We start from the raw sequence: 26,900 nt of genomic DNA on the forward strand, positions 1-26,900 counted from the left end.
TATAATATGATTATTAAAAATATACTATCATTAAATTAAACATTACGCTACTCCAAATAGAATTTTCACAAGTTTTTCATTAGATAAATCTAATGAGTTTTATTTGATTTTATAGCAAAAATCATTTCCTAAGATTCTAAATCTTGAGAACTGGGAATGCTTGCTTCTTCTTTCTCTGATGGCCCTTGTGTGGTTAAATCTCCCATTCTCTATGGAGATTAAGATTTCTCATATCTGTACTTAGAAATAGCAGAAAAAGACATCAAATATGTATTAAATTCCAGAGGTCCTAAATAAAGCATTTTGAGAAACTTCAAGCCACAGAGTGAAAAAAAGAACTAAAGTAGTCTGAACAATCCATTTTTCCAAAAGTAAATACTAGAATTAGACTCTGTAACTCTTCACAGATTTTATATGCCTTCCTTCCTTGTATGAACGTTATTAGATTTTTAAGCCACACTGCTTAAAAACTGGGGAGAAAAGTAGGACTGCTTTTTAGCTTTATGGGGCCAAAGACTTTCTTTGGGAGTCTCATGAAACCATGGAAGCTCTCCCCACATACATACTCCCCCAAAGAGGCTTGGAAATTCTGGGTCTGCACAGACCCTTGGGAGCCCACTGCGTGGGCAGCAGATCACACCCAGATATGATTCAAGATTTCACAGGAGACTGAGGGCTAAACCATGTCCTTGATTTCTGTGTTTTATTAGTTGTTAGCTGTTAGCCGAGATTTCCCACGTCTACTAAATAAATATAAACCAATGTCACCTCTAGATGAGGTCATAGAGAAAAATCAAATTAACCTAGCTCACCTCTATCAGTATTATGAAAATGCTTTACAGTTTAGGAAAATGCCATATACTGGTAATCACCTCTTTGGGAGTTATGGTGAAATGGTAAAAAAATGTGCTGGACGGGCTGTCCGCCATGAAGTAAGGAGCTCAGTCCATCACCGGGGGCATGAGAGCCAGGCTGAGCTGGTGCTCCTGCAGAAGGGTGGACAAACCAAGCCCCTGAGGCCTGTTCTGGAATGGCTCAACACTTATCTCCACTTGCAGCTCTCTCTAAATTCAGGTGATTCTGGACCTTCACACCGCTGACTTTTACTCATTATATGTTTATAGCCCCAAACGGAGTCTCCAATGCCAAATGGGGCCTCTGGAACCTCAGCTGAGGGAGGGACATTGTGAGCTAACACGGGGTGGTACTAACTGCTGGCATTTCCAGCTTGGCAGTGTCAGCATCTTGGTCTATAAATCATTTGATTCTGCTATTGGCATTCCCCCCGCTTTATATTTTTTTAAAAAATGAGAAATAGACAAACATAAATAAATAGACTAATAGTAAAAAAGCATGGATCTCAAATATAATGCAATTGAGACAAAATGAAACCTATTAGCCAAGCTGAAATACATAGTTGATTATAAAAGAAAAATTTTAAATGTGCACGGAAATATGTTGTTAAAGAGTGTGCTTAACAGTGACGTGTAATTAGGTCTTTTATAGCAGTTTTTAGATCTCTGGGTCCCTTGTACCTCCCAAGACTATTGTTCTGCTTACAAACATAGAAGTTTTGTACATATACTCAAGAACATTAACAATATAAGCAAAAATATGGGACAGCTTGGAATATCAGTAGGTTTTCTTAGAGGAAAATGTAGAAGTAATTTGCTCTTGGTAAGGTAAATTAAAAATTCAGAATTAAGTGTAATAGGAAAAATATTTTGTAAAGTAGGATATTACAGATAAGACTACATATAAAATACTACTAACAAGACTACTGACATAGTTTATAGGCTCACGAAATAAACATGATGAAAATTCAATGAGGCTGTTTAGGTTTGACAAATATGCCTGAGATCCTACTATGTGTCAGATCTCTGAATGTAATGATGAATAAAACTTTGTCCCTTTGTGACCATCAATTACAGTGTTCTCAGAGAACGGAGTTAGTCCACAGATAATTACAAAACAAAGTGGAAAGTGCTATTGGGGGGGCATAAAGGAGGGACAGAGCTTTGGATGTAGGGAGTGGGGGGTGGAGGGTAGTTAAAGGAAGGAACACTGGGAAAACTCACATCCAGAGGACAGTCCACACCAGGCATCTTTGACACTGTCCAGTCTAAGATACCACATCTGCTTAACTTTCAAATGTGCTTATTTAAAGCATCATGCTTGAGTCTTCTCCCACTTGCATTTTAAGATGCATCAGACCTTTATACTGATTCTAAGGATGGCACTAAAAGCATTCCTTAAAGGTTAGAATGAGTTAGTTATAAAACGGCCCTTTAATTTTTTCACAAATGAAAAGTTCTTGGTTGTTTCCATAAAAAGTGACACTTGTATCAAAATCTTCTATGTTAGCAACAAAGTTTCTTAGACCCACAAGTGCCATTTCAAACTCTCAATCCCCACGCTGTAGAAAAACAAGTAACGTTATACTGTACTTTAGAACTGAGGGCTGTTCTAAATGCTTTACAAGTATTAACTCATGTAATTCTCCTAACAATCCTGAAAAGTTGGTACTATTATCTTGCTACTTTATAGATTTAAAAAATGAGGCATGGAGAGTCACTCGCCTGAATTTACAGAGCGGTAACGACAGAGCTCACATTCTTGACTCCCATGGAACGAATGCTATTAGCTTACTAATTATGTGATGGCAAAGAGTTGCTGATGAAATATATCACTTCCAAGGATAGTTCCGTTAAGAAATAAAAAGAAAATGAGATCGAGCTCTGCCCTATGTTAACATAATCGAGGAGATTCAACACATTTGGGGAAATATTTATTGTGACGTTTCATAAAGTTAATACTCGTTTTGGCTTGCTCCACGTTTTTCAGTTGCATAGGAATAAACGCTGGATTGATAGTAAAATGGGACAAGCCTGGCACAGTCGGGTGGTACCCAATGAGGAAATACCCTGTCTTGTCATCTAGATAAGAATGTGATCTCAAACGGTGCTAACAATTAAAGCTTTAATCGTTCTTAACTTTCAACATCATTTGCCTCTTTAACCTCTTTGAGTAAACTAAATTAGATTAGCATTTTCATGGGGAAATATTGCCATACAAGAGAATAGTCTTTTGAAAAGGAGAAAGAAAAAGATGATGACTAAAGAGGATGAAGTTTTAGAGTAAGAATGAGAGAAAAGAAAAAGATTCTCAAGTCAGCCACCTTCTCTACAATGCGGAATTCTGTAGCCTCCTGAATTGTCCATAATGGAACTCCAGCACCCCATAATAATACTGCATATTAGAACCCACTACAATCTTACATTTCTGTAGCGCCCTTCATGCAAGGATCCCAGGGTGCTTTACACTCATTATGAGTTAAAATTAAAACTAAAGCACATACAATTCCTAATAGAACCGTTTTAAAAATGCTAAGCAGAACAAATAACTTTTAAGTCTAGATTTAAAAGTCCCAACAGCAAGAGCGTTCCTTATTTCAATTGGCAATGAACTGCGGAGCCTGGCTGACGCTCTCTCCTGTTATGTTAAAGGCTCTGTTATGTTTTTTAATACTCAGAGCACCTTACAATCCAGCAGTTTCCAAAGAAAGAGGAAAAAATCTGGTGCGTGTAGTATCTGTTTTGATTATTCTGAATTTAGGGTTTTCTGTTTGTTTGTTTATGAGTTTGTTTGGGACCAAAATCTGCCATGAAATAAAACAGGTTTAAAAAGCAAATCCAGATAAAGCCCAACTTGAAATTTACGTAGTCATTCCGACAAAAGACACTCCAAGAGCACTTTAAAACTAGCTGTTTGAGTAAAAAAATCTGATTGATTAGCATGATTTGGTTAACTTTTTAAAAAAATTACAAACTAGCATTTAATAGGCTTTCTCTCAGGCCATGTCTACTCCTAAGCCTTGGCAGTATTTATTATTCTGCAAATCAGAAAAAAATAGGGGAAATGCACTCATGATATGGTAATTTTCCTTGCATTAGTGATTTTGAGGTCAGAGGAAACCTGTTCAGATCTAAAACAAAGCATAGGTAAAAATCTATTAAGTGAAAATGAAGTGCTTACACATTGTCAAAGCACCCTCTAAATTGGCATGGCTTAAACTCTTTTATGTTTTATTCTTGTGAAAAGATAGTGGCCATAAAATATCTGAGATCAATCCATTTGAAGTTAGATGCTTTATTAAGTTTGGCTTTTTTGAAAGGTTACAGGGAACTAATGTCAAGCTACAGTAAAACCCTTATGTATATAAACCGGCTAAAAATGAGCCTGATAGATGAGACACAAAAAAGCAAATTTGTAATTTGGAGGACACGTCTATTGTAGATGCTACGTATTACATTATTAACACAGAACAATATCTCACTGTCTAATTTTAAAGAGGTACTAGAGTGAAGTAATAACTGGTTCAAAAAAGGGAGACAGAAAAAGTAATCTGATGTAAGTTTAGCAATTCACACAACTGCCCATAAGACTGGTTTACCATTTCCTTTATGGATCTCGCCATTAATACAATCGCTGAAAGTGGTAACAAAATCCAATTAGTATCAAGTACTTCCATGCCTGGCAAAGCAGATATTCATAACCTTGGACAGTACGGTAAAAACTGGGAAAAGTTTTATCATTTAAAAGAGGAAAGAAAAGCTCCTACGTGGAGCTTTTCCTCAAAATATATGATATTTAATGACAAGATTTACAATATTTACAATATTATGCTAGGAAGGGGCAGGTACAAAATCCTACAAGCACATCTCAAACAGGAAACTTTAAATAGAGCTGCCAGTTATACCCTTGGTCATCACATTGAGCCAGTGAATGAGTAAGGTCTATATTTTCACATAGACTACAGAAATTGCCCACTGTTTCCCATGTAAATATCTAACATTGTCTTGGGGGTCAAAACAAAGGGCTATTAGCGCAATTATACCTACTGATCCAGACAGGATGTAAGGACGGGGAGAAGTGACTGCCAACAGAGTTCTTACAGTCAAACTTTTTGGAACCTACCAAATACCAGATTATCCCAGGAATCAGTCCCCGTGGTCTCAATCACACTCGAATACTCTAAATTAGGGGCATGACGGTATTTTTAAAGCGAGTCAATGTAAGAATGACAAAATCAAAGATACAAAAACAAAACATACGTTAAAGAAAAATTTCAGCAGTAAGAATAAATACAGTTGGAAAACTGTTAAGTAGTTATCAGTATTTCAGAGAAATGTATTTTATAAAACATCAAATTAGTTGGAGAAAGGTTTTTTTAAAAGGCCTCTGTCTCTAGCTATCTATCTATCTATCTTTCCTTCCATCCATCCATCCGAGAATACTTGATTAAGCTCACAGGGTCTGGGTATGAATTCTCGCCCCTCTGCTTCACCTGCTCCGTAATCATGGGACTTGATTAAACATTCCATGGCTCGGGTTCCTCAACTGAAAATGGGGATATAAAACCATATACCACACAGGGTGATAGACACACTCTTGCTACTGTAAAAGTACTAAATGAAACTTACTATTATTTCAACTACTAAGATGTGTCACCCTTATTACTCCATAGGAAATAGAATGCCTGTCACACAGAAGACTGTCAATACATATTTTTGAATGAATAAATATGTGAATATGTGAATAAATTTCATAGGTTAGACTCTCATGTGAAATACAATATTTGAATACTGATGTTGGATATTCTCTGGAGAAAATGTGATTATTAATGTTTATTGGAATTTTTTTAGAAACGTCATTTTGGTCCAAAAATTATGAAAAAAATAATATAAAGTACAGTTAAAAATATATATATATCTACAGCCTAACAGATAGGGATTTTTTAAATTGGTGCTTTGTATAATACAGACCGAAAACCAGCTGAACACAGGGGTTTATTAATGTCTATGGAAATGATTGTCAAGTTTCAGAGAATGGGCATGGTTAAACGCCAAGCTTCAGCAGGGCAAGGTGGCTGCGTTTTTCGCCTGTTTTGCCAATACCTAATGAAAAGTCTGACACATTCTACATCCTTAGATGCTGTCAGAAAAAGGAAAACCAAAATATCATTTTTCTCCATGTTACTTGTAACTGGAATGTTCAAATTTAAATTCATTTTATATATCTTTTGCTACTTGAAAATAAAAATGACAGTTCTCACTTTATGAGAACTCGGGCTTGGAACTCCTTTTCCCAGGTGAGAAATGAAACAGAAAGAACCGGCACCTTAAAAATATGAAAGTGGTGATGTGTGAGCGTGTGTTTGTGTACACAAATGTGAATGTGTGTGTGGTGGGGAAGGGTGGTAAAAATGCACATATATCAGATTAAAATCCCTTAGGAATATGTGACCTAAACATTTTTAGAAGGAAGACGCTAGTCTGGCAGAAGTAATAACTGACCTTTTACTTATGATACTTTTAACAAAATGAATCTATCCTTGTACTGAATGTATATATATTTATCTAATGTTCAAGTTCAATTTCTAAAACTTCAGGGGAAACTTAAATCAAAATGAAATGTTTTTTATTGTACATCAAAATATTTACTTTTTCAAATCCCAATTTACCTCCCAAATCCATACCCTCCAAGTTCCCATGACCATAAGCTTTCTTATCCGCACGTCAGACTTTATTCTCCCTTCCTTACTTGCAGGTCAGAATACAACACCCACCTTACCTAACCACATCCACTGAAAAAAGCAAGAGTAACAACACAGCGCCCAACCTCAGATCCATAATGAGCTAAGGGTTTCTTATGCCTTAGAACAGTTTACAAAAATAAACACGTGGTAGAAAAAACAATAAACGGATGTCAATCTATTTGGGCAGATTTATGATAGGAAATCAGTCACAGAAATAAAGGTCTGAGTTATAAATCAAACCCCACCCACACTTAATGGAATTTCTGCGGCTAGAGAAAACCTTGCAGATTATCCAAGAAAACATTACTGCAGGAAAACCTAAGTCTTCATTTTAAAATCAACACGTTAAAACGCATCCTTGGGAAAGGACTTTGGGGTCAGTCACTAACCAGCATTTTGACTTTAATCTCTGGGAAAGATAACATCTTCTAGTTCTAAGATTCGAAGTGCAAACTGGACTTGCTCTTTGCAAATAGGGGACAATCCTCCTGGGAGCACTGGAGGCGTGGCCTGCCAGACACCGCAGGCAAATTCCTGGGGCTGCCCCTCCCCTTTCCTCCTGGCCACTCCTCAGTAAAGGGAATCTCCTTGCCCACAGGGTGGACATTCTGCTCAGCATATCATTAAGGGACCCAATGGCTATATTCAAGACTGGGCTATTTTACCATATTAAACAAAACAAAACCCTTAATGTACAGCAAAATGGGCATGCTGAATTGTATGCTAAAAGTTCTCACGTGAATGAATCAAAACTCCACGGGAGGGGAAAAAGTCTTAAGCTGTAGCATTTCTTGGTGTTAGGTCCCATTTTGTACAAGACTGAGGCCGTATTTATTTGCTAAGCATTTTTCACCACAGCATCTTCATCACCAAATCTCACCAGGGAGGAAAAAAAGAGCAGTTTTACCAAGCTCATCATATATTTGGGGCTGAGGCCTTAGAGTGTCTGCATTTCCTCTAACTAATAACTTCTGACAGAAGAGAAAATAAAGAAGCAAATGGAAAATAGTCCATAATTAAAACATTCCGAATTGAGTATCAGATTCACGAATTCATTCTAGAGAAATAGAAGATGATGCAGCAGAATATAAAATAACCCCCTCATTTAGAGAACAAGTTGCACTTTTTCATAATATTAAATACTAAATTAATTTCAAATGTTTGCTGCCACTGCTGAACGATGTATACTTTTTTTTTTTAAAGAAAGGAAGATTGTAATTACAACTGATGTTGAAGTTACAGCCTAGTTTCACCACTTAAGGATGACAGCAGGGTCCCCAGCTACCCAGGCCCACATGTTCCTCTAGAGGCCTCTCTACGGAAATTCACCCATGTCTGACTCCAAAACCAAGTCCTGAATTTCATTTTGTCAATTCTGTTTAACATTATAATAGTTTGTATTCAATTCATTTCCCATGATAACATTAAGTAAACTCACAATTGTATTTATAAGCTATAGTGAGGTAGAGTTTATTGGTTGAATGTTGATGTCATTTAACAATTAGTTCTCACTGCCTGTTTCAATAAATACTTATACTAGCATCCTCTTCTCCGGCTCACAGTAAATGGCTTAAATCTCTGCCTTCCCAAATCAATGGGACACTTAGTAACATCAAGATACATGAGATTCCTATACTGGGTATTTATATGTATTTTAACGCTGAGTTAAACAAACAAACAAACAAACAAACCAGCCTTTAATTCTAGGACATTTCAAATTTTCAAATGCTGAAACCAAGTGACAAACTATCTGGAGTTGTCTGCAAAATCCAAAGCCCCAGAGGTAAGAGTCACCTGCTTCATTATATCATCCTATTGATTTAACTGTGTTTAATTAATTTAAATTACTTTTATTCGATTGTTATAAATTCACATCCTGCCTACTCCAAGGGTGAGAGAGAGAGAAAGAGAAGATCAGCTAAAATGACAAAAAGACTTTGCTCTGATTTTCAAGAAATGGACACTTAACACCAGAGAATATTTTACCTGTGGCCATAGCTTACCTTAAAAGAATATAAAAAGCCATCATTAATTAAAACTTAATTCATTTGCTTCATCCCTATAATTGCTAACAAATAACAAAGTAAAGCTGTTGACTGTAATGCAGCAAACCTGCAATGCATGGAGGTTCCATGAAACAGCAGCACAAAAGGCCACAACCTTCCTTCCTAAGGTACCCATGTATCTTCATGGCCATCACATTAGAAACACATTTTGAGAATATCTCAGTTGCAGAAATGTTTACAGCACTCATACAGTTCAAGTCCAAATGACTGACAGACTAACATTCACACTTACATTTTAAACTTGTATTGTAAGAAAAAACGTTAAAAATTTAGTAAAAATCTAGTCAGACCAGCACTTCAGCTATACTCTATGGTGGCGTGACCTTCACTGGTGTGGGCACTGAGAGATGGCATTACGACACAGTTACGTCGTGACCACACAAGCAACCCATGAAGAGCGGGTTCACAGCATCCTTTCTTTTTTATTTGAAATCAGCTCTGCATCATCAAAAGTGATGTTTGGCTTTACATTTAGAAACAGAGGCAATCTCTCAGTAGAGTTTTAATTGCCCCTCTACCAAAATTCACTCTAAAAACTCGAGTACAATAATAATAAATCTTTGTCTCATTTCAAAAATCCCTGATGGTATGACAGGCGTCTCAGAGGAAAACATATGATCCCACTAAAAAAAAACAAAAAGCTGGGGCGGTGGGGGGGGGGGCAGTAAACCAATGCCATAAAACTGGTGACAAAATCCTGATGAATAATAACTATTTAACCTTTAGTTACAGGGAAGAGATTTCTGTTCTTACTTAAAAAAATTTTTTTTTACTAATGCTATTTCTTCTTTTTTTTTTTTTTTTTTGGTAATGAACAAAGTATCCAAAAACTATACTATACTCTTGTTTTATTGAGGTAGCATGGTGCAGTTTTGAACATTAACACTTCCAGTGCCCTTCCCACTCACCTAGGGGTGCCTGGAAGTTATACCACCTTTATTCCCTTAAATAAAGGCTCTCAGGACAATGTAGCTTCCAAGCTCAGAGCACTCAAGAGGAGGAATCTACAATCGAGCTAGTGTAGAGTTCTGCTGAGCTGTTTTTCCTCCGCTCTTTTCCCCAAGGGAGAAAAAGTGTAAAGGCTCTGTTCAGGACGAATAGGGCATATTTTTGAAAATCACCAGCGGTCAAGTCACTTTGCCTTTTGGGGAGATTCTTGCTTCTGATGCCAGTTGCCTTAGACTATGGAACCCTATTACACCTCCAACTAGGACTGCCCACAATGTCCTATCATTTAGGACAGGCAATGCCAAGTACCTGTGAGAGGGGGCACTCCTTGGCCAAGGAACTCTGATTCATATCCTTCAGTAAGTCCTTCAGCGCGTTCCTGACGGTGGTGTGGGACCACTGTTCCGGAGGCAGGTCTTCTAGTTTGGGGCAACTATTGGAGACACAGATTAGAAAGGGGATTATGACCAGATCACATCCTGCTGCAGAACGTTCCTTTAAGACAGACAGATTTCATTTTGCGCATCAAACAGATGCATCTGGAGATTGCTCTCGGTCTCCTGATTGTTCCGATTAGTTAATTACTTTATACAACACATCTGCTGTATCGATGCATGAATTATACATCAGCTGCCTGTGGTAGCTATTTTTTCACGTTACTTCTACCTTCCTGCTCTGATGTGCTTGGGAAGACAATTTAAGGTATGCTGCTTTCTCACGAGCCATGGTGAAAAACGGGAACGTGGGAACACTTTCCTTTCAGGACTCTGTTCATACAAGTTAAAATGGTAAAAAATATATATATACATAAATGAAGAAGAGCTCGGCAATAGCGAATAAGGCATTCTTTCACAAAATGTACACAGATGGCACTGTTCATGATATGCAAAAATATTTTTCTCTTAAGTAAACTTTATGTAAAATGCCTTCTTGTAATGCATCATTTAATCCACTGCACATACAAAGTCTCGTCGTCTGATAACCTGCACAGATCGATGCATTTGGGGGGAAGGTTGCTTTTTAATGATAGATTGAAGTTAGGAAAATAAAGCAGAAGGGGTAAGGTAACAAAATCAATTTGGGTTAACCTTTCTGAAACACAGAGTAAATCACAACTGAAGGGTGACCAGAGATGCTTTATTTCAGATGATCAGGTAAGTAGAATGTTCTGCCCTAGAGTTGCTGTCCTGACTCACCTGTGTAACTGAATTTTCAGTGTGACCACATGATACACGTCTTGAAGCATATCTGCTACCGTAGCATCAGGGGCATCAGTCACATAAGACAGTGGGACTGGATTCCACTTTCCAACCTGGATTAGCCCTATTCCAGATAAAGAGAATATGTCACTAACTATTTTACCCTTCAGATAACATACCTAGTAGAAGGTTTGTTCTTTTTCTTTTTTAATTGCCCCCACCACAAGCAATATTGTTATTTGTTTGAATGATTCCCTTCCCTCTAAAAAGGCAGGTCAATGAAAATATTCACAGCTTAGCTTTCCAAATTGTGAAATTATGTAAATGACGGTGGGGTTGTTTATTATTTTGGAAATAAAACCCCATCAATAAAACCTAGGCAGAGGCCACATTTTCCTAACTTGCAGGAAGTTCTAATAAGACATAGCTGAACCAGTTCTAAATGGCTTTACGATTTAGATAAGATTCTCTACTACAATGGGAATCAGCACTGAAAAATACTTTACAGCCCATAAAACCATCAGAAGCAGAATAAAAGAAACAGAACTAGATATTCAGTCATAAATGCAAATTGACTCTCAACAGTCCATCTGCTCAAATACGTTCCTCACTTCCTTGTGGGTCCTCAGTGGAGCAGATTATTAAGGTCAATAAGCATACTAATGATTCAGCTGAAGTAATTTAAAAAAAAAAAATCTACCTCGACATTCCACATGAGCAAAATGTGTGTTAACTAAACCAAACTGAATTAAGCCAATTTTTTTTAAAGCCACAGTCTAGAAGGAACCCATGTAACACACAGGCTACAGTTCTTTGAATGAAAATATTCAGTTGCTTTCTCTGCAAGGTAAACAAAGGATGCCAAGCAATTTTTCCAACCCCACATCTGCATTATTTACCTTTGGCCTGGGCAGCAGAGCTATGCGAATAACCCAGAGACAGCAAGGCCATTTCAATCAGCTGGTTGAAAAGCATATCCTTCCTCACCAACACAAATTCTGCATGTTCCTCCTTGCAATCATACTCAATGGCATTTTCATAATGTTCCACCACGCAGAAAACCGGTAGCATGGTTCCTATCAAGGACACAGAGAAAAAGAGACGCAAACCAACGATCTTCAGAAATACAGTCTGGGGGGAGGAAAAACGAAGCCGTGAAAATAAATCTTCAACACAGTGAGAGAAGGGGCGGCTGTGTTTCCAAGGCAGACAGGGCACAGAGATCCAGGCGTGCACACACACACACATACATACACCTGCCTTTATTTTTATTTTTTTAAGTTGTAAGAGAAATATTGAAACAGAATGTGAACTTGGTCCTGAGGTAACTTGGGCTCTGCTTTAATTTTAACAGTGCGTTTCCCCACATCAATTAATGCAGAACTACCTTTCTGATCAAATCATAAGGCTGATGAGAAGGGAGCCAGGGTCTCGTCTGACCTGCTGTGAGTGGTACCCGGTATGCAAACGCAATTCGCTACACTTGTCCTCAAAAGAATCCACCTTTGGCTTGCTACACACTTTTGTTAACATTAAATGTTCATTGTCTGTATCCAAACAAATTATATTTGATGATAAAATTATTAGCATTTTCCTCCTTTTTTAAGACCTTGACTTTAACGAGTCCATAGAAGAAACACAAAACTTAACCAAACTGATGTTCAAAATACACGATTTCAATATGTGCATACTGTAGATGAATAAGATTTTACTCTGATGGCTACTCATTTAATCTACCCGACTAAAAAGATATCACAGTAACCACGTCTTTAAAATAAACAATCTTTGCTATAGCAAATGGGATAAAAATGAGAGGAAAGGAAACTGGCTTATCAGGGCATCTTAGGATACAGGAATCTGCACAGACTTGAGGTGTTCTCTCTTTATTTACTGTAATCGCACGTAATAACTCAGTAGCCAGATGATTAATAAACATTAATAAACATTAATAAACAGGCCACACCACTGTTAGCAAAGAGGCTTCTAGAAACAGAAATCACGGAACGTGGTAGTACTCGAGGTGTTTATGCAGCACACTGTCAGACTTCCAGTGATAAACGGAAAAGGGTTAAAAGCAGATGCATCTGAACTGTACTGTGGCAAGCTGCCAGGAGGTATCATATTTAGCATAAATGGTGACTAGGGTTACTTTAACAGGGCACCCAGGATCCCCAATTAGTGCTCTCACATGAATGCCTCTATAAGCTCTGCCCTTTGGACTCACAGAATCCAACCAACTTCTGAAGGTGTCGAGTGCCTGCCAAGCAGAGATAAAAATCAGGATTTCCTCCTGACACTAGGGATGCCCTTTAAAAACGCCCTCTTTGCTTGCTGCTGCTGAACAAAGCCGGCAGTAAAAGCAGCTACATTTTTCTACGTGTGCATCTACCCCACAGCTTCAGTGAACTGTTCACAAGAGATTCTAGCTCTGACAAATAAACCCCTTTAGGTTTACTTAGAAAGGCTCGCAAACTCATTTGAAGGGACCCAACAGGCTAGGGAGGAAAAACAAGCTGCGGAGCTTGCCAATATTCATGTCACTCATTCGGCTGTTTTATACCAGAGAGAGAACCCATCAGGGATCAGAAAGAGACTGGGGGAGACCACAGCAACAACAGCAGTGTGCAAACTGGTGATTTCTTCCTTGGCTGGAAGGTACTTTGGCAAAACCTTCTAAACAAATAAACAAAAACCTCCAACCCCTTTTCTTAAGGTGTGCTTTCTCATCCCGGCCCGCCTTTTTACCTAGCACATGTCAAACAGAAACCCTGCACTTGAAAAAGATTTAAAAAAATACTACCACCACCACCAAAAGGCTGTAGGAATTTTGTTGCTTGAAGTAAGCAGAGAAACTTCTACAATTAAACTGCATTTTTAAAATGGCACTATGAATGCAATGCTTAAAAAAAAAAAAAAGCACTTGAGCAGGAAGTGAAATTACTGTACTTTGGTTTCTCCTCCCCCTGTCCTGAGGTCTTCAAAGAATTGGGTTACTAACACAACAAAAACATACACATTGATTTCTCCTCTTATAGAATGATACAGACCTGTTCTGCGCTTTGCTTCTCCTGAGACCTATGAAATTAACTGTCGGTTTTTCGAACTGTTGAAATATATGAGAGTTGTTTTGGACTTTATTTAGAGGGGCCCTGTAAGGTCATTAAGGTGGCTACTGATAAAGTGACAACAGTAGCCTTTAATTCCCAATCTAGCTGCTAAACCTTCCAGCAAACTGTCACATTGTCCTCCGGATGCTGGGAGTCAAACTAAACAGGGGACTTCTCTGAACTGTCTGATTATTTGTGTAAGTGCTGGATGAGGCTTCCAACTCCACCAACTTCATAACCTTCCAGCATGGAAAGGGGAGTGCGCTGGTCACTGCTGACTGCTAAAAATACCCCATGATTTAAACCTGAAGGCAGTCTTAGGAGCTTTTGCTGAAGGTTTATGAGCCTGTGTAAACAGCACGTCTGCCATAAGGAGCAGTGAAGTCTGTAGAATCCTTGTCTAAAACTGTCCTGGCATTAAAGTTTGCTGTGCAAATATCACATAATACCAGAGACAGCTGAAATCTCCTATTTAGGAATTTATGGAACTTACATGTTTGCAGGCGTCAGAAAGTCTTTTTTATAGAGCCCCAGTGCTTCGCAGTACAATATTAATGCACTTTGTTTGAAAAAGCCGTAATAAATTATATTTTTAATGCTCTTACCCTGGCTTTCTTAAGATGCATACATTCTTGGCAAACAATCAATAAATAGGGTAATCATGAGGAGAGGCCAAAGAATTTGCTGAAGTGCTGTTTTTCCATTTTTAATAGATAAAGATCTAACAATACGGACTGCTGTGTCTGTTCATTTCAGGATCAATATATTCTTTGTTTTCGCCAAACCAAGGAAAAAATAAATGATTGTATGATAAATGTTATGCATCAAACACAATGAAATTCCTCTGCCTGCTAACTTTATCTACTTAATATTCTTGGTTGCTACAAGATGGCATTTTTATCCTCTGCTTTAGCAAATGTAAGGAAAATCTGAATCCTATACACAGTTATTCGGAGACAAATAAAGACCTTCTAAGGCCCACACATTACGCCCAGGATAGGCAATGATTTATAGAAAGAACAGTGCTGAACGCCAAGTTATTCAACTGCATCAATGGAATATAAAATTGGTAGAAAGGAATCACACAGTTACATACCCTCTCCTTATAAACTTGTCTAGATCTGCCCTTCTTTTATCAAAAATACCCAATTACAGCAAAAGGGAGACACTAGAATCATCAGGTTTTTCGCTACTAAATAATGAATTTGCTCTGAAGAAAACAAACCACCAAAAAAAAACCATCACAAAACTTTTACATCATATTGCAGAAGACTTTCATTATCTGTGAAACTGCCTTACAACCAGTAATCCTATGAAAAAGCTAGGTTGGTCCTCAAACAATCGAAATGTCTTATTCTTTTTTTTTTCTTTTTTTAGTATTTATTTATTTATTTAGCTCTGTCGGGCCTTAGTTGCAGCATGTGGGATCTAGCTCCCTGACCAGGGATCGAACCTGGGCCCCCTGCACTGGGAGCGTGAGTCTCAGGCACTGGACCACTAGGGAAGTCCCACATGTCTTCTGCATAATCAGGGTTAGTTTCAGCAATAGCCACCTCTGTATGCTCTACTACAATAACATCTTCTCAATGGAAGCCTTGTGTAACTGAGACAATGACATTTAATTCAGTTCTTATTGTCCACAACATCCAAAGACTCCAGTCTATGGGGGAGTAAGATGCTCTGGCTCAGGCACGGAGCCTACACTTTCAAACGTGGCTGAACCTACAGCCAGAAATGTAACTAGATCAGAAAGAGAATCAAGGAAAAGAACGTAACAAAGAAGCCTTCTGCCTCTCCACCCCAACACCAAGTGGCCTTGGGTGAACACAGGGCTTGCAGCCTTCCAGGATTTGGATCGAAAGTATTTACCTTTCCTAAGGTTGCTTTTCATCAGATGGCCCGAGTGTTTTAAAGGCACTCCCTGCATTTTTGCACCTGTGCTCCCAAGCCTTCCTCTTCCTAGTGGGCTCCCGTTCTGTTCCAGGCGGGCAATCTTGGCTGGTGGACCCTTCGGATCGCTCACATTGTTAGACATTTCTGAATGTTCTTTCCCCTGAGTTGCTTCGTTCAAATGATCCATACTCAGTTACTCTCTAAAGATCACCTGCCAGAATTTAAAAAGAAGAAGACATGTTATAATTGGGTGGGGGTCTCCACATCTCTCTCTCTCTCTCTCTCTGTATTATAACGCCATGTAAATGTTTTATCCCTGGATGCTTCTCTCTCATTTGTAAGATTGCTTAACTGGACATATAATATAATGCAGACGTTACTCTATTTCTAGATCACAGCATTATATTTCCGTTCAAGGTAACAGAATAATTTGCGGAAATTGTACCAACACACATGAACAAAAAGTTAATTTGTCACCTACCAGCAAAACTAACTGAGGAGGGAGGTGCAGGGGGAATGGGCTTACTTTTAGAACAAGAACTTACAAGTATAGCTAAAGAGAAAATAACAAATTGTATTTATGTAGTCCCAATTTTTAAAAATTAGAAACTTAATACAGAACACAATAACAACACTTTAATCAAAGATGGAAAGATTATCACAGTCCAAAATATTAGTTAGATCTGATGTCTTTGCTTATATTTTTATATGCAATTTAATTCTCATGAAGAAAATATATCTACATACGTACACACCACCTCAAAGGAAGATAGCAAACTTCTGCTTTTGAAACTCTCTATTGGCTTTACATTTAATTTGTAGAAAAACTTTTCTACTGTCAAAGTATCAAGAGTTACATGACCTGTTTTAAAGATTTAGTCAAGTCTTGTCTCAAACATGTGATTGAATCATTCCACCCCTAAGCAAATGGATAGAAGTGGAGGATTTCTTCAAATAGCCCCGGTACTGAAGTGTTAGAACTCACGTGCCTTAGGGTTAATATTTAGGGGTCCTTTAGTAATAGAATGCTGTTAACAATTTAAATAGCAAAAATTCTGAAAATATTTCATAATACACACATTAGATTGAAGCGCTAAACTCGCTTTGAAAAAAATCTTGATAATTTCGGTAAAACACAATTGCCAGTGTTCAAAAATAATCTCAGCATGCAAAGTCAACATCTCGATTAACTTCAGAAAAAATTAACAGATAATTATTTTCAGTTGTATTATACACTGGACATCAATTTTCATACTGTTTATAATAAAGTAGGTAGTACATTATCAAACTCACTTCTAAAATACAGTTTTAACTAGCATTAATACGAACAGATGAGAATTCTTTTATGAACTTTCATGATACCTGAAGTACTGAGTTCACCGACACTAAGGGAGAGGGGAGCATATATAGAAAAAACAGAGACAATATGACAATTATCACTTTTCTCCAGCTGTCTGGTAATTCGACATATCTTTCCCTTAAAAAAATATACATATACATATATATATACACACACACACACACTATACTGAAGAAGCTACTCAGATCCAGATTTGAAAACCAGCTTGTATTATTAGCATGGCCTTTCTGTAAGCATTATTTTTTCACCCTGTTTAACTGTAGATTACTTTGTCCATTATAATCAAGGAAAGAGGTGATGGGGAGGGGAGAGCAATGATAATCTGTAGGTTTAAAAGCAACCTTAAGAATGTCAATGGAAGAACTATAAAGTTAGAGAAATAATGGCTATTTATCCTTGTACTCCAGGGTGGCACACTGAGACCAAAGGTCTACCGTTGATCGAGGTCCCATCTGTTTTTGGTTATGAGGTTCATTAACAATAAATGTGCCTGTTTTAACCACTTTTTTTATCAAGATTACTCTTTTCCACTAATATTAAACTGTAGTCTAAAGCCAAAATTAGTGGTGATTATTAACTTATTCAAAACACGCTTTATAATGCTTCATATGGGTTACAGTACAGAACTGCTTCTCCTGAAATTGGCTGCCTTACCCTAAAGCGGAAGATGAATTTTAAAACATATGACTTGAAAAGAAAATACTTAACCCGCGGGGCAACTTAAGAGAAAAAAAAAAAAAAAAAAAAAAAGAGGGGGTAGTAGATAAAAGCATCAAAGTTAATGCTACAAAACATATTAAGTAGTCATGAGGCTTAACAGCGTTATGAACTGTACAGTAAAGTGTTAGATGATAATTTAGTTAATGTATTGACAATCAAAACGTCATATAGGTCATGCAAAATTGTCCTTCGAATGAATACCCACCTATAAGCAGCTATCAAACTCAGTCATCTTGTAAAAAGCTCTACATTATAAAGCAAAATTACATGCACATAAAACGCCCAATTTACTCATTTAAACTCTACGCCCAAGGCTAAAGTTCACCAAACCTGAGTTTGGAATTGCAAAGAGCAACCTCCACGGGGCCCGCTGGACTGACAGCACGGGAACTAACTACAGTCTCAACAGATGCCAGGCTGAAGAGTTTCTTTTAAGTTACACATTTAAACAACCCATTTTACTGCAACGTCTGGCTGGCGCATTGAAAGCAGGCTACTTTCTCAAAACCCCATTTCCTTGTCCATAAACGAAGTCCATATATGATAATCAACGAAATAAACAGTGAACTCAGACACAGCAATTATTTTCTTTGAAAAGAAAAAGCAAAGCCCGAAATTCCGGTTTCAAGAACCTATTTTTTGCAGCGTGGGAGCCTTTTCAATGAGTTCCGTGCTGGATCGCCTCCCTCGGCCCACAGAACCTCATAATCACATTTTAAGAGATTGTGCCCTTATCCATTCCATATGGCCGGCACGATCCAGGCCAAGCTTTCACTGTGACCCTTTAAAGAGACAAAGAAGCAAACTACTATCTAGAAACAGAAACACTGCAGTTTTACTGAGTGAAATTAGCAAAACCGACCTGAAACTCACCACTTCAAAACTTGACAGCATATAAATAACAAAAACAAAGGAGGTTTCCTTTGCAGCCCGGGTTCTTGAAGAGAAGTTCAAGTATGATGTTTTCTACGTCCTTTTTTTTTTAATTAAAAAAAAAAAAAAAGCAGCAGACCTGAAGGCGACTTCCCCTTAAATTGTATTATTTTTCTCTTCCCTCACCCCCGCCCCCCTAAGCGGGGGAAGGGCCGATAAACGTCTGGAAGAGTAGCCATGGGAGAGAAGGGTTTAAAAAAAAAAATCACAATTCGAAAAACAACATATATGGTTTGTAAAATGTCTAACCTCAGAGAATGGGGTTTTCGATGGGGGAGGAGGGGAGAGTGGGAGGAGAGAGAAGATAAAATTGATCTGACAAGTGATTCGTTGCGGGGGGAGAATCGTAAAAACAAAGCAAAACCCCTTAAGAGCAGTACACTGTGGCGGTGCTGGGGAGGCGAGGTGGTGACTGGGGATTCTCTTAAAAAGAAAAAAAAAAAAAAAAAAAACACTGCGGACAAGGTCTCCAGAAAGGCAAGAAAGGTTCCCCTCGCTTCCCTCCCTCCCTCCTGCTCGCTGGGGTTCTTCGGTGTGAGGACAGAAAGTCTACTTCTGGCTGTCACTTGTAATCTTATTCTCCAGGCACCCCGGAGAACGCAGGGAGAGGAAGGCCGGCTCTCTTCCCCTCCGATCGCCCCCGCCCCCTCCTCCTCCCCAACAATTGCGCCTGATAGTAACAAACCTTCAACTTTCTTCCCACAGCCTCGCGCCCCCGACCAGGGCATCTACCGGGGGGCCGCGAGGGTGGGGGGCAGGAGGTCGCGGAAAAAGCCCCGGCAAGGCATTAAAATGCCACTTTTGATTCGGCCCTCGCTGACGACAGCCCCGAGGACCCCCTCCCTGCCCATGGACGCGGGGCTGCGAGCGTCTGGGGAGCCGAGAGAGTGAGGCCGAGAAAGAGGGCTGGGGGGAGGGGAGGGGGGATCGGAAGGCACCCCAGCCGCCTCCGCCGCCACCGACTCCCCACCCCCTCCCCCCAAAAAGTCGCCGAGTTCTCACTCAGCCGGAGTCCGAGGTAAATAAACAACGAGCTCCACAATGGCACTAGGACTTGGGGAAAAAGGAAGCCAGAAACCCCGACACAACTGAGCAGGAGTTTCCCGAAAGCGGAGGGGGTGGGTGGGGGGGTGGCAGGCGCCCCCTCGGAGTCGCCTGGGCCCCCGGGCGGGCTAGAGGGCGGCCACGGCTGCTGCGGTGGCGACGAGGCCGGCGGTCGCCGGGTGGCCCCGGGAGCGGCGCGCGCGCGGCGGTGTGTGTGCGTGCTGGCGGGCGCGGGTCCCCGGACGGGGCCGCTCCGCTCTCCCCCTCGCCGCCGGCGCTGCCCCCATCAAATTCGGAGCGGACTCCTCCCGGGCGCGGTGGCCGCCGCCGCGCCCCGCTCGGCTCCGCGCGTCCGGCCGCGCTGCAGCCCTCCGCGCCGCTGCTGCCGCCGCCGCTGCTGCTGCTGCCGCCGCCGCCGCCGCTGTGGCTGCCTCTTCTTCCTCCTCCTCATTTTAATACACAGTCACCCCGCTCGCAGCCCCAGCCCCGAGCACGCAGCCTCCTCCGGGCCGCCCGCCGCCGCCGCCCCGAGCCCTTCCCCAGCGGGGCCGGCTCCGCCGCCGCCGCCGCCGCCGCGTCCGGGGAGCGGGAGCGAGCGAGCTAGCGAGTGGCGGCGGCGGCGGCGGCGGAGGGGGAGGGGGAGGGGGCGGGAGAGGAGGAGGAAGGCGGCGCGGGGGGGGGGGGCAGGGTGCACGGAGCAGGCGGAAAAGGGATGGGGATTAAAACCCGGGCTGGAGGGCCGGGATTGGGGGAGGGGGCGGGGGCGGCGAGTTAGAAAAGCAGCGAGACAAGTAACTAGTGAATGAGTGCGGGGAGGGGGGAGCGCACGATTTCCGGCCCCGGGCGCGCTAGAATTTGTAATGAGCTTGATTAGAGTGAGGCGGCCCGACGTTTATTACACACAATACCCAGAATAACAGGGCGCCGCGCGCGCGCGGGGAGGAGGAGCCGGGGTGGGGGGCGCTGCCCGGGCCGCGGCCGCCGGGCGCGCAGGCGGCGGGGGCAGGTGTACGCGGTTGCGGGGCGGGAGGAGGGACAGGGCCGGCGGGGGGTGTCGGGGGAGGAAAGTGATGGGGAGGAGAGGTCGAGGGCCGGGGGAAACTAACCACCCCACCAGCGCGCCACAAAAGCCACCGAAAGGAATACGTCGGGAGCGTAGCGGGCGGGCACCCGGGGGACTGGCGAGGCGGGGAGGGCGCACCGGCCCGCGGGAGAGCGGCCCGGGCGGGCAGGTGACGGGCGCCGAGCACCGAGGCAGGGGGGACTTCAAGGAAGTGGCCGAAGGGGACCATCGGGAGGTGCAGCTCTCAGGAGAAGCGCGGAAGGTGTATAAGGCGTTTGCAGAGAAATAAAGGCCAGGGTCCCTGAAACGCTCTGGCGACTATTTGTCCTCAAAGGCGGGGGAATCCTGAACTATTAAGAGCCAGCGATCAAAAAAGATGAGTAAGAGCCTTTCTGTACTAGCAGATTCAAAACGCCGTCCCTTCTGAGCCAGGGAACACGTCGAAGGAAGAAGTACGTGGCCCACGGTGGCCGAGTGAAAAAAAAATTTGGGTCACTTGAAAGAGACCTGACTAGTTAGTTATTACAAAAGAAAACATGCCACCATTCTTAATTTACCTCGGGTGAAAGACAAGAAAGTTGGGGTGGGTAAGAACCTCTGTTGTAGCAATAAATACTTCTGTAATCTACGGTGAATTACCCAGGTAGATAAATGGTCATTAGCACATAAGTATGATCCTCTTATTTAGATAATCTATTAAATCTAGTTCCTAACAAAATGAAGAACATTACAGTCATGCCCAAAATAGAGATGCTTAGGTTTTAGTACTAACATCTTAGAACCCTGAAGGCAGTTAATTGTTAAACAAAAACAAAAATGTTATAAGAATCATTTTTCAGAATAGACTAGGAGGGAAAAGAGAAAAATCAGAGAAACATTTTGTTACACATTAAAAAAGCAACAAGTTAGCACAAGTACTGAGATAAGAGGAAAATATGCAAATGAAGCTCTTTAGAACTACCAATACACTCGTAGTGTGTACATTAGAAATCTAAGGAAAGCAGAAGGTAAAGCAGAAGATAAAGTATAGGAAATAATGGCCTCCCAGGGAGGATAAGTTTAGGAGAAACACAATGAAAATATATCACTCTAATGGCACCCACGTTTCACCCACAAAACCAGAAAGGTTAGTGAAAATTGAGGAAGGCAACAGTGAATCTTGGCGCATAGAAACCCAAGCCTAGGGCAAAAGAACGTGATAATAAAACACAAAGCCCAGCATCCAAAACAAGAAAATAAACATAAGGCAATCTTTCCTAAAAAGCTCAAATGATAACATATTTTCAAAAGTTGAAATGTGGGGAAGTATGGAGGTGGGTATTTTAATTAAAGTATAAGAAATACAGTCAATAAGGAAATATATAAACATGGCAAAACACAGCACTGGTGTCAGAGTTGGTATTGTGGATGGATGGATGTAAACTTATTTTTTTTAATGTTTGATATTCAAAAAGAAAAACATGGATAACACTCAATTATCCTTAGAATGACAATGATTTTTGCAATATGGTAGGTCAAATTAGGAATTTCCAAGATGTATATTTTAATAGTTGCTTCAAACTGGTGATGCCTGACATGTTTCCCTGAAACCTGCCTGACTTTCAGTAGGGACAGTGCATTCTAGCATCACAAGTGTACAAATTTATAAACAATAGCAAAATTTAAAAATAGAGAAAAAGTATAGTGGACTGCAAAAAATCATTTATCCATGCAAATGCAACTCAAGTTGAGTGTCTAAAAAAAGAAAGAAAGAAAAGGAAGACAGCCGTTGGGCAGAACAAAATTTGAGCAAAGAGAAAAGGAGACTAAAAAAGGGTGACTGAAAATATCAATATTAAGACACATTGGCATAAAATATTGTAAATGATGGTTATCCCATTATTTACACAAATAAACAAGACAAAAAGTTTCCTGATTGCCTTAGCCTCCTAATGATGTGGGGATTAAAATATTAATCTTTAAATCTGAATAACACCTTCTATCCAGGAATTATAAGCTAATTCTCAAACACAAAACATAAAAATGTGTAGTAAGGATGGACGTGGCCTTGGAAAATGATGAACAGAATAAATGAGGATAAAGATATCTAATAATGACTTTACTATTTAAAAAAAACAATATAGTACAATTATAAATCTGTTAATCACATATACATAACTAATTTCCCCCAAGCAATAATTTCTTTATTTAGGAACTATATAAGAAATGACATAAGTAAAATGGCACCGAGGTTTATGTCTCCAAGTGATACAGTACACTGATGAACTTCCTATATATTATCTACCCCTTTAGAATACTCATTCTAAAATAAAGAAGAAGAAAAGAAAGGTAATTAGGAAAATGCCACCTTTCCAGGCATATGTGAAAATAAACTATCATAATAGGGGGGCATCAATTTTATTCTACACAGGCATCTTAAATTTGGCAACAAAGATGCAAGAGAGTATTGAAAAAAAGTTAAACTTAATAAATCTAGCTATAAAAATAGAAAACCTCAGGAACATGAAATATTGCAAGTCAAATACATGAACTATTTAACATGTGGGTGTACAGTTAAAACAGTGCATCAATTTTTTATCACAGAAGAAGGCATTCAGACTGGCTACACAAAGGTAGCAGAGATAAAATATTTTAACAGATGACAAGATTTTTTTTAAGTTGAATAATAAAAGGACTACTGCATGTTTCAGATGGCAACATATTAAGATAAATATGCAGGCAGATATCCGAAAGCATTAAAACACATTCAGAGTTCTGAATAGCACATACATTTGTAATAGAGAAAGTATTTAGAATTTGAACGTTTTTAAGATATGGCAGCTCGGCCAGTGACTGTGTTAGCAAAGCAGTGCTTACCACCATAGCACTTTCTAAGGACATGGTGGGTTTTGTTTTTTTTTTTCAAATTTTTAAATTCAAATACTGTTGGCTATCTCTCCACACTCTTAAAACAGCACATTTTACGTGGCATATTGCTCTTTTTGTCGTGTCAACTCTTTGTTTTTTGGCTTTAGCTGCAGGTGGTGTTTTCCATATATGCATTTCTGGGAATACGGTCTGTGTTGGCCATATAAGGATGTCTCTTTGAGCCATATGTTCTGCTGTCATGTGTCTCATTTTGTCTGTCTGGGATGTCAGGACTGATTTCCACATCGTTTCTTGAATGGACCAAATACAAATTTGTAAGAGCAGAGAGGAAAAAAGAACTGGGGCTGGAGCCCAAACAACTTTGTCAAAACATATATAGGAGAGGAAATGCAATATCCTGTAAACATCTGCACCCTTCTTCTCACATCTTATCTGTGACTGACATCATCACAACTGCATAGCTTGGGGAGAGGATCTATTTGATCAAGTTCAGAAGTTTGCAGTGTGTGTGTGTGTGTGTGTGTGTGTGTGTGTGTGTGTGTGTGTATGCAGCTGAATCAGATAGATCCCGCATCTCTGGAGATCATGGCATGGCACATGGTAGCTGCCCTACTCTGAGAGCTCTGGGTCCTGCAGTCAGCCTGACCTAGCCTTGAACTTGGGAAAGGGAAGCCGGCTCATGCTTTCCTCGTTTAGTGAATAAACAGAACTCTTGATTAAACTTTCTGACTAATCTTACAAGAAGGTCTGGTCCCCATTTTACACTCTCATAGCCTCTGGCAATTCTCCTTTGTCACAGTTATCATCAATGAACAATTTGGATAATTACTGGCTTAATAAATAGCTCCCACACTAGACTGTAATCCTTATGAGAGCAGCGGCTTCGTCTTGCTCACTGCCCTATCACCAGGGATTTGTACAGCGTCCTTGCAATATTTACATTCTGAATAAATAAATGAGAGCCAAACGCTCACAGTGTCACTTGCAACCAAATTCCACTGCTAATTGCAACGACAATTCCTTTTAGAGATTGCGGAAGTGAGATGGAGTTAGCAGAGAGGAAAGTGGCTATATCATTGAAATGTGAATTAATTGAAATTACATAACATTTACAATTTAGTTCCTCAGTCATATATCAAGTGTTCAATAGCCCCATGTGACTAGTGGCTATCCTATGGGACAGTGTAGATTATAGAACACTTCCACCATTGCACAAAGTTCTATCGGACAGCATTTATCTGGAGAACTTCTATCAAAGATGACTAAGTAAATCCAGGACCTAGCCAGGAGGAGTCTTAGAGATGCTGAATGGCTTTCAGACATTCTAATCATGTCCAAATTGAAGTAATTTTCCATTTTAGAATGAGCCCATAGATCTGTAAGGTTGCATGGAATGAGAATTGGGTACCGCTGCACACAGATTTAAGACAACTTTCTAGACCTGTCTGTATGTGAAAGGGTCCTAGAGTACATTTGGAATAATATGCATTTACCCCAAATGCTGCTTTCCATGAACATTTAAATAGCTCATAGGTGAAGCTAAAAACCACAGAATCACTTGCCATCCTCTCTCCCACCCCCACGTTAAATAAGCATAGTTGCCATTAGAAATGGCTTTTTTGCAAGCTTTAATGTAGATACCTACTCAAACCGGAGGGCATCCAAACACCAAACAAACAATGGTGTACTGCAGAAAATCATAGCAAAAGGCTTGAATATGTTTCCGGAGAGACAAAGGAGAAATAATAAAGAACTCTAAATAGGGGGCCTAAGGTTTTTTGTTTTTGTTTTTTCCCTAATACATGGGGTTTCAGTTATAGTCAGACTGAGAGTGATCAAAAGTTGTTTCCTAATTACTTTAAGGTGGATGTAAACACCCACTGGTCATTTGGATTATGGTTTTAATAGACAAAGTTCAGTATTAAAGCTAAGCAAAGAAAGGCCAATGTTTAAGCTAGTTTGGAGAGAGTGGGCTAAGGGAAATGAGCAGCCATTATAGTTGGATTCTAGAACCTGATGGGCTATCGGGGCCTTTCACCCAGAAATATTATCTTTTTTAAAGCAAGAATTTATTGGACAACTTTTTTTAAAAAGCTACCTTTCCTTCCATAGATGTCGGCGTGGAGCATAACCTTGACAAGGCACAATGGTAATAATTCCATGAAAACTGGCATCTCTATCTAGACCTAGCTCCAAAATTGAGTAGGGAGGGGGCCAGGTTCCAAAAGCAATGCTATTGAGACCTTCACATAGTTATGTAGCTATCGCCACCAAACTACTTAAGAGTTTCAGGTTGCCTCGTCTTTTCCCCATTGCTTCTGAGTGCCCGCCCTCCAGCTTCTCCCTCTGCCACATCCTTTAACATGCAGCTTGATTGTACCTCTTCTGTCCAAAGCCTCCTCCAGCTATTAGCTACTTCCTTCTCGATGCCCCATCCCAGCCCCTGTCCCCCTGTGTGGCATTTCATATTTACATGTCTGCCCTTCCTAATTGGAAGTGTGTCAACATCTTGAGAGTGGACTCCTGTCTGTATTCCAGGAGTGTCTCACAGTGCCTGCCCTCTCAGGGAAAGGAATCCAGGAACTGCTCTTACAAGTGAATGCTGCTGAGAATCTTAGAAAGATTCTTGCAATCTTGGGCAGTAAAGCCAGGTGCAAGATCAGAAGTTAGTTCGCTGGCTCCTCAAATCTGCTGCATGTTATCACCTGCGAGCTACTTCAACAACCCAGATGTCCAGGCTGCACCCCACTGCCACGGGTAGGAGCCAGGCGTGCGGTGGCTGAGAGTTACCAAGGCGATTCCAGGGTACAGTCAAGTTTGGCATCTATTGGATTAGGTAATGTTTTGAAGACGGAAATCAAATATACCTGCTAGGACATCCTCAAGTGAGGTGAAGATCCTGGGGTCACTTGGAAAAGTTAAGGCTTTTCTAGGAACCAGCACTCACCCCCCCAATTTAAGAAATATATGTGCAGGCAAGCTACTTGCTTCAAACAAAAAAAAAGGTAGGGGGCAAGCTATCAGATCATTGATTTGGTGAATATAAGTCTGCTGTTTGAGGAACCATGACAAATTAGCATTTGGGCACCTGCGTGAGGCTT

The 26,900-nt window shown here is 40.4% G+C and overlaps 1 protein-coding gene across 2 annotated transcripts in view; it reads right to left on the bottom strand.

Annotated features, from left to right (window-relative positions):
• Nucleotides 1-26,900, bottom strand: part of SATB1 (SATB homeobox 1) — a 98,047-nt gene that overhangs the window by 58,137 nt on the left and 13,010 nt on the right. Inside the window, exons 1-5 of one of the 2 annotated variants that reach the window (XM_060100165.1) lie at nucleotides 18,765-19,440; nucleotides 15,788-16,022; nucleotides 11,711-11,887; nucleotides 10,809-10,935; nucleotides 9,922-10,045 (exon numbers count right to left, since the gene is read on the bottom strand). In XM_060100165.1, coding sequence (XP_059956148.1) covers nucleotides 9,922-10,045; nucleotides 10,809-10,935; nucleotides 11,711-11,887; nucleotides 15,788-15,998 — 639 coding nt within the window. In that variant the 5' untranslated portion in view covers nucleotides 15,999-16,022; nucleotides 18,765-19,440. Of the gene's footprint in view, nucleotides 1-9,921; nucleotides 10,046-10,808; nucleotides 10,936-11,710; nucleotides 11,888-15,787; nucleotides 16,023-18,764; nucleotides 19,441-26,900 lie in introns of those variants that run through there. The other variant, XM_060100166.1, reaches the window with a different exon arrangement.

Source organism: Mesoplodon densirostris, chromosome 5 (assembly GCF_025265405.1).
Source record: "Mesoplodon densirostris isolate mMesDen1 chromosome 5, mMesDen1 primary haplotype, whole genome shotgun sequence".
NCBI classification, from domain to species: domain Eukaryota; kingdom Metazoa; phylum Chordata; class Mammalia; order Artiodactyla; family Ziphiidae; genus Mesoplodon; species Mesoplodon densirostris.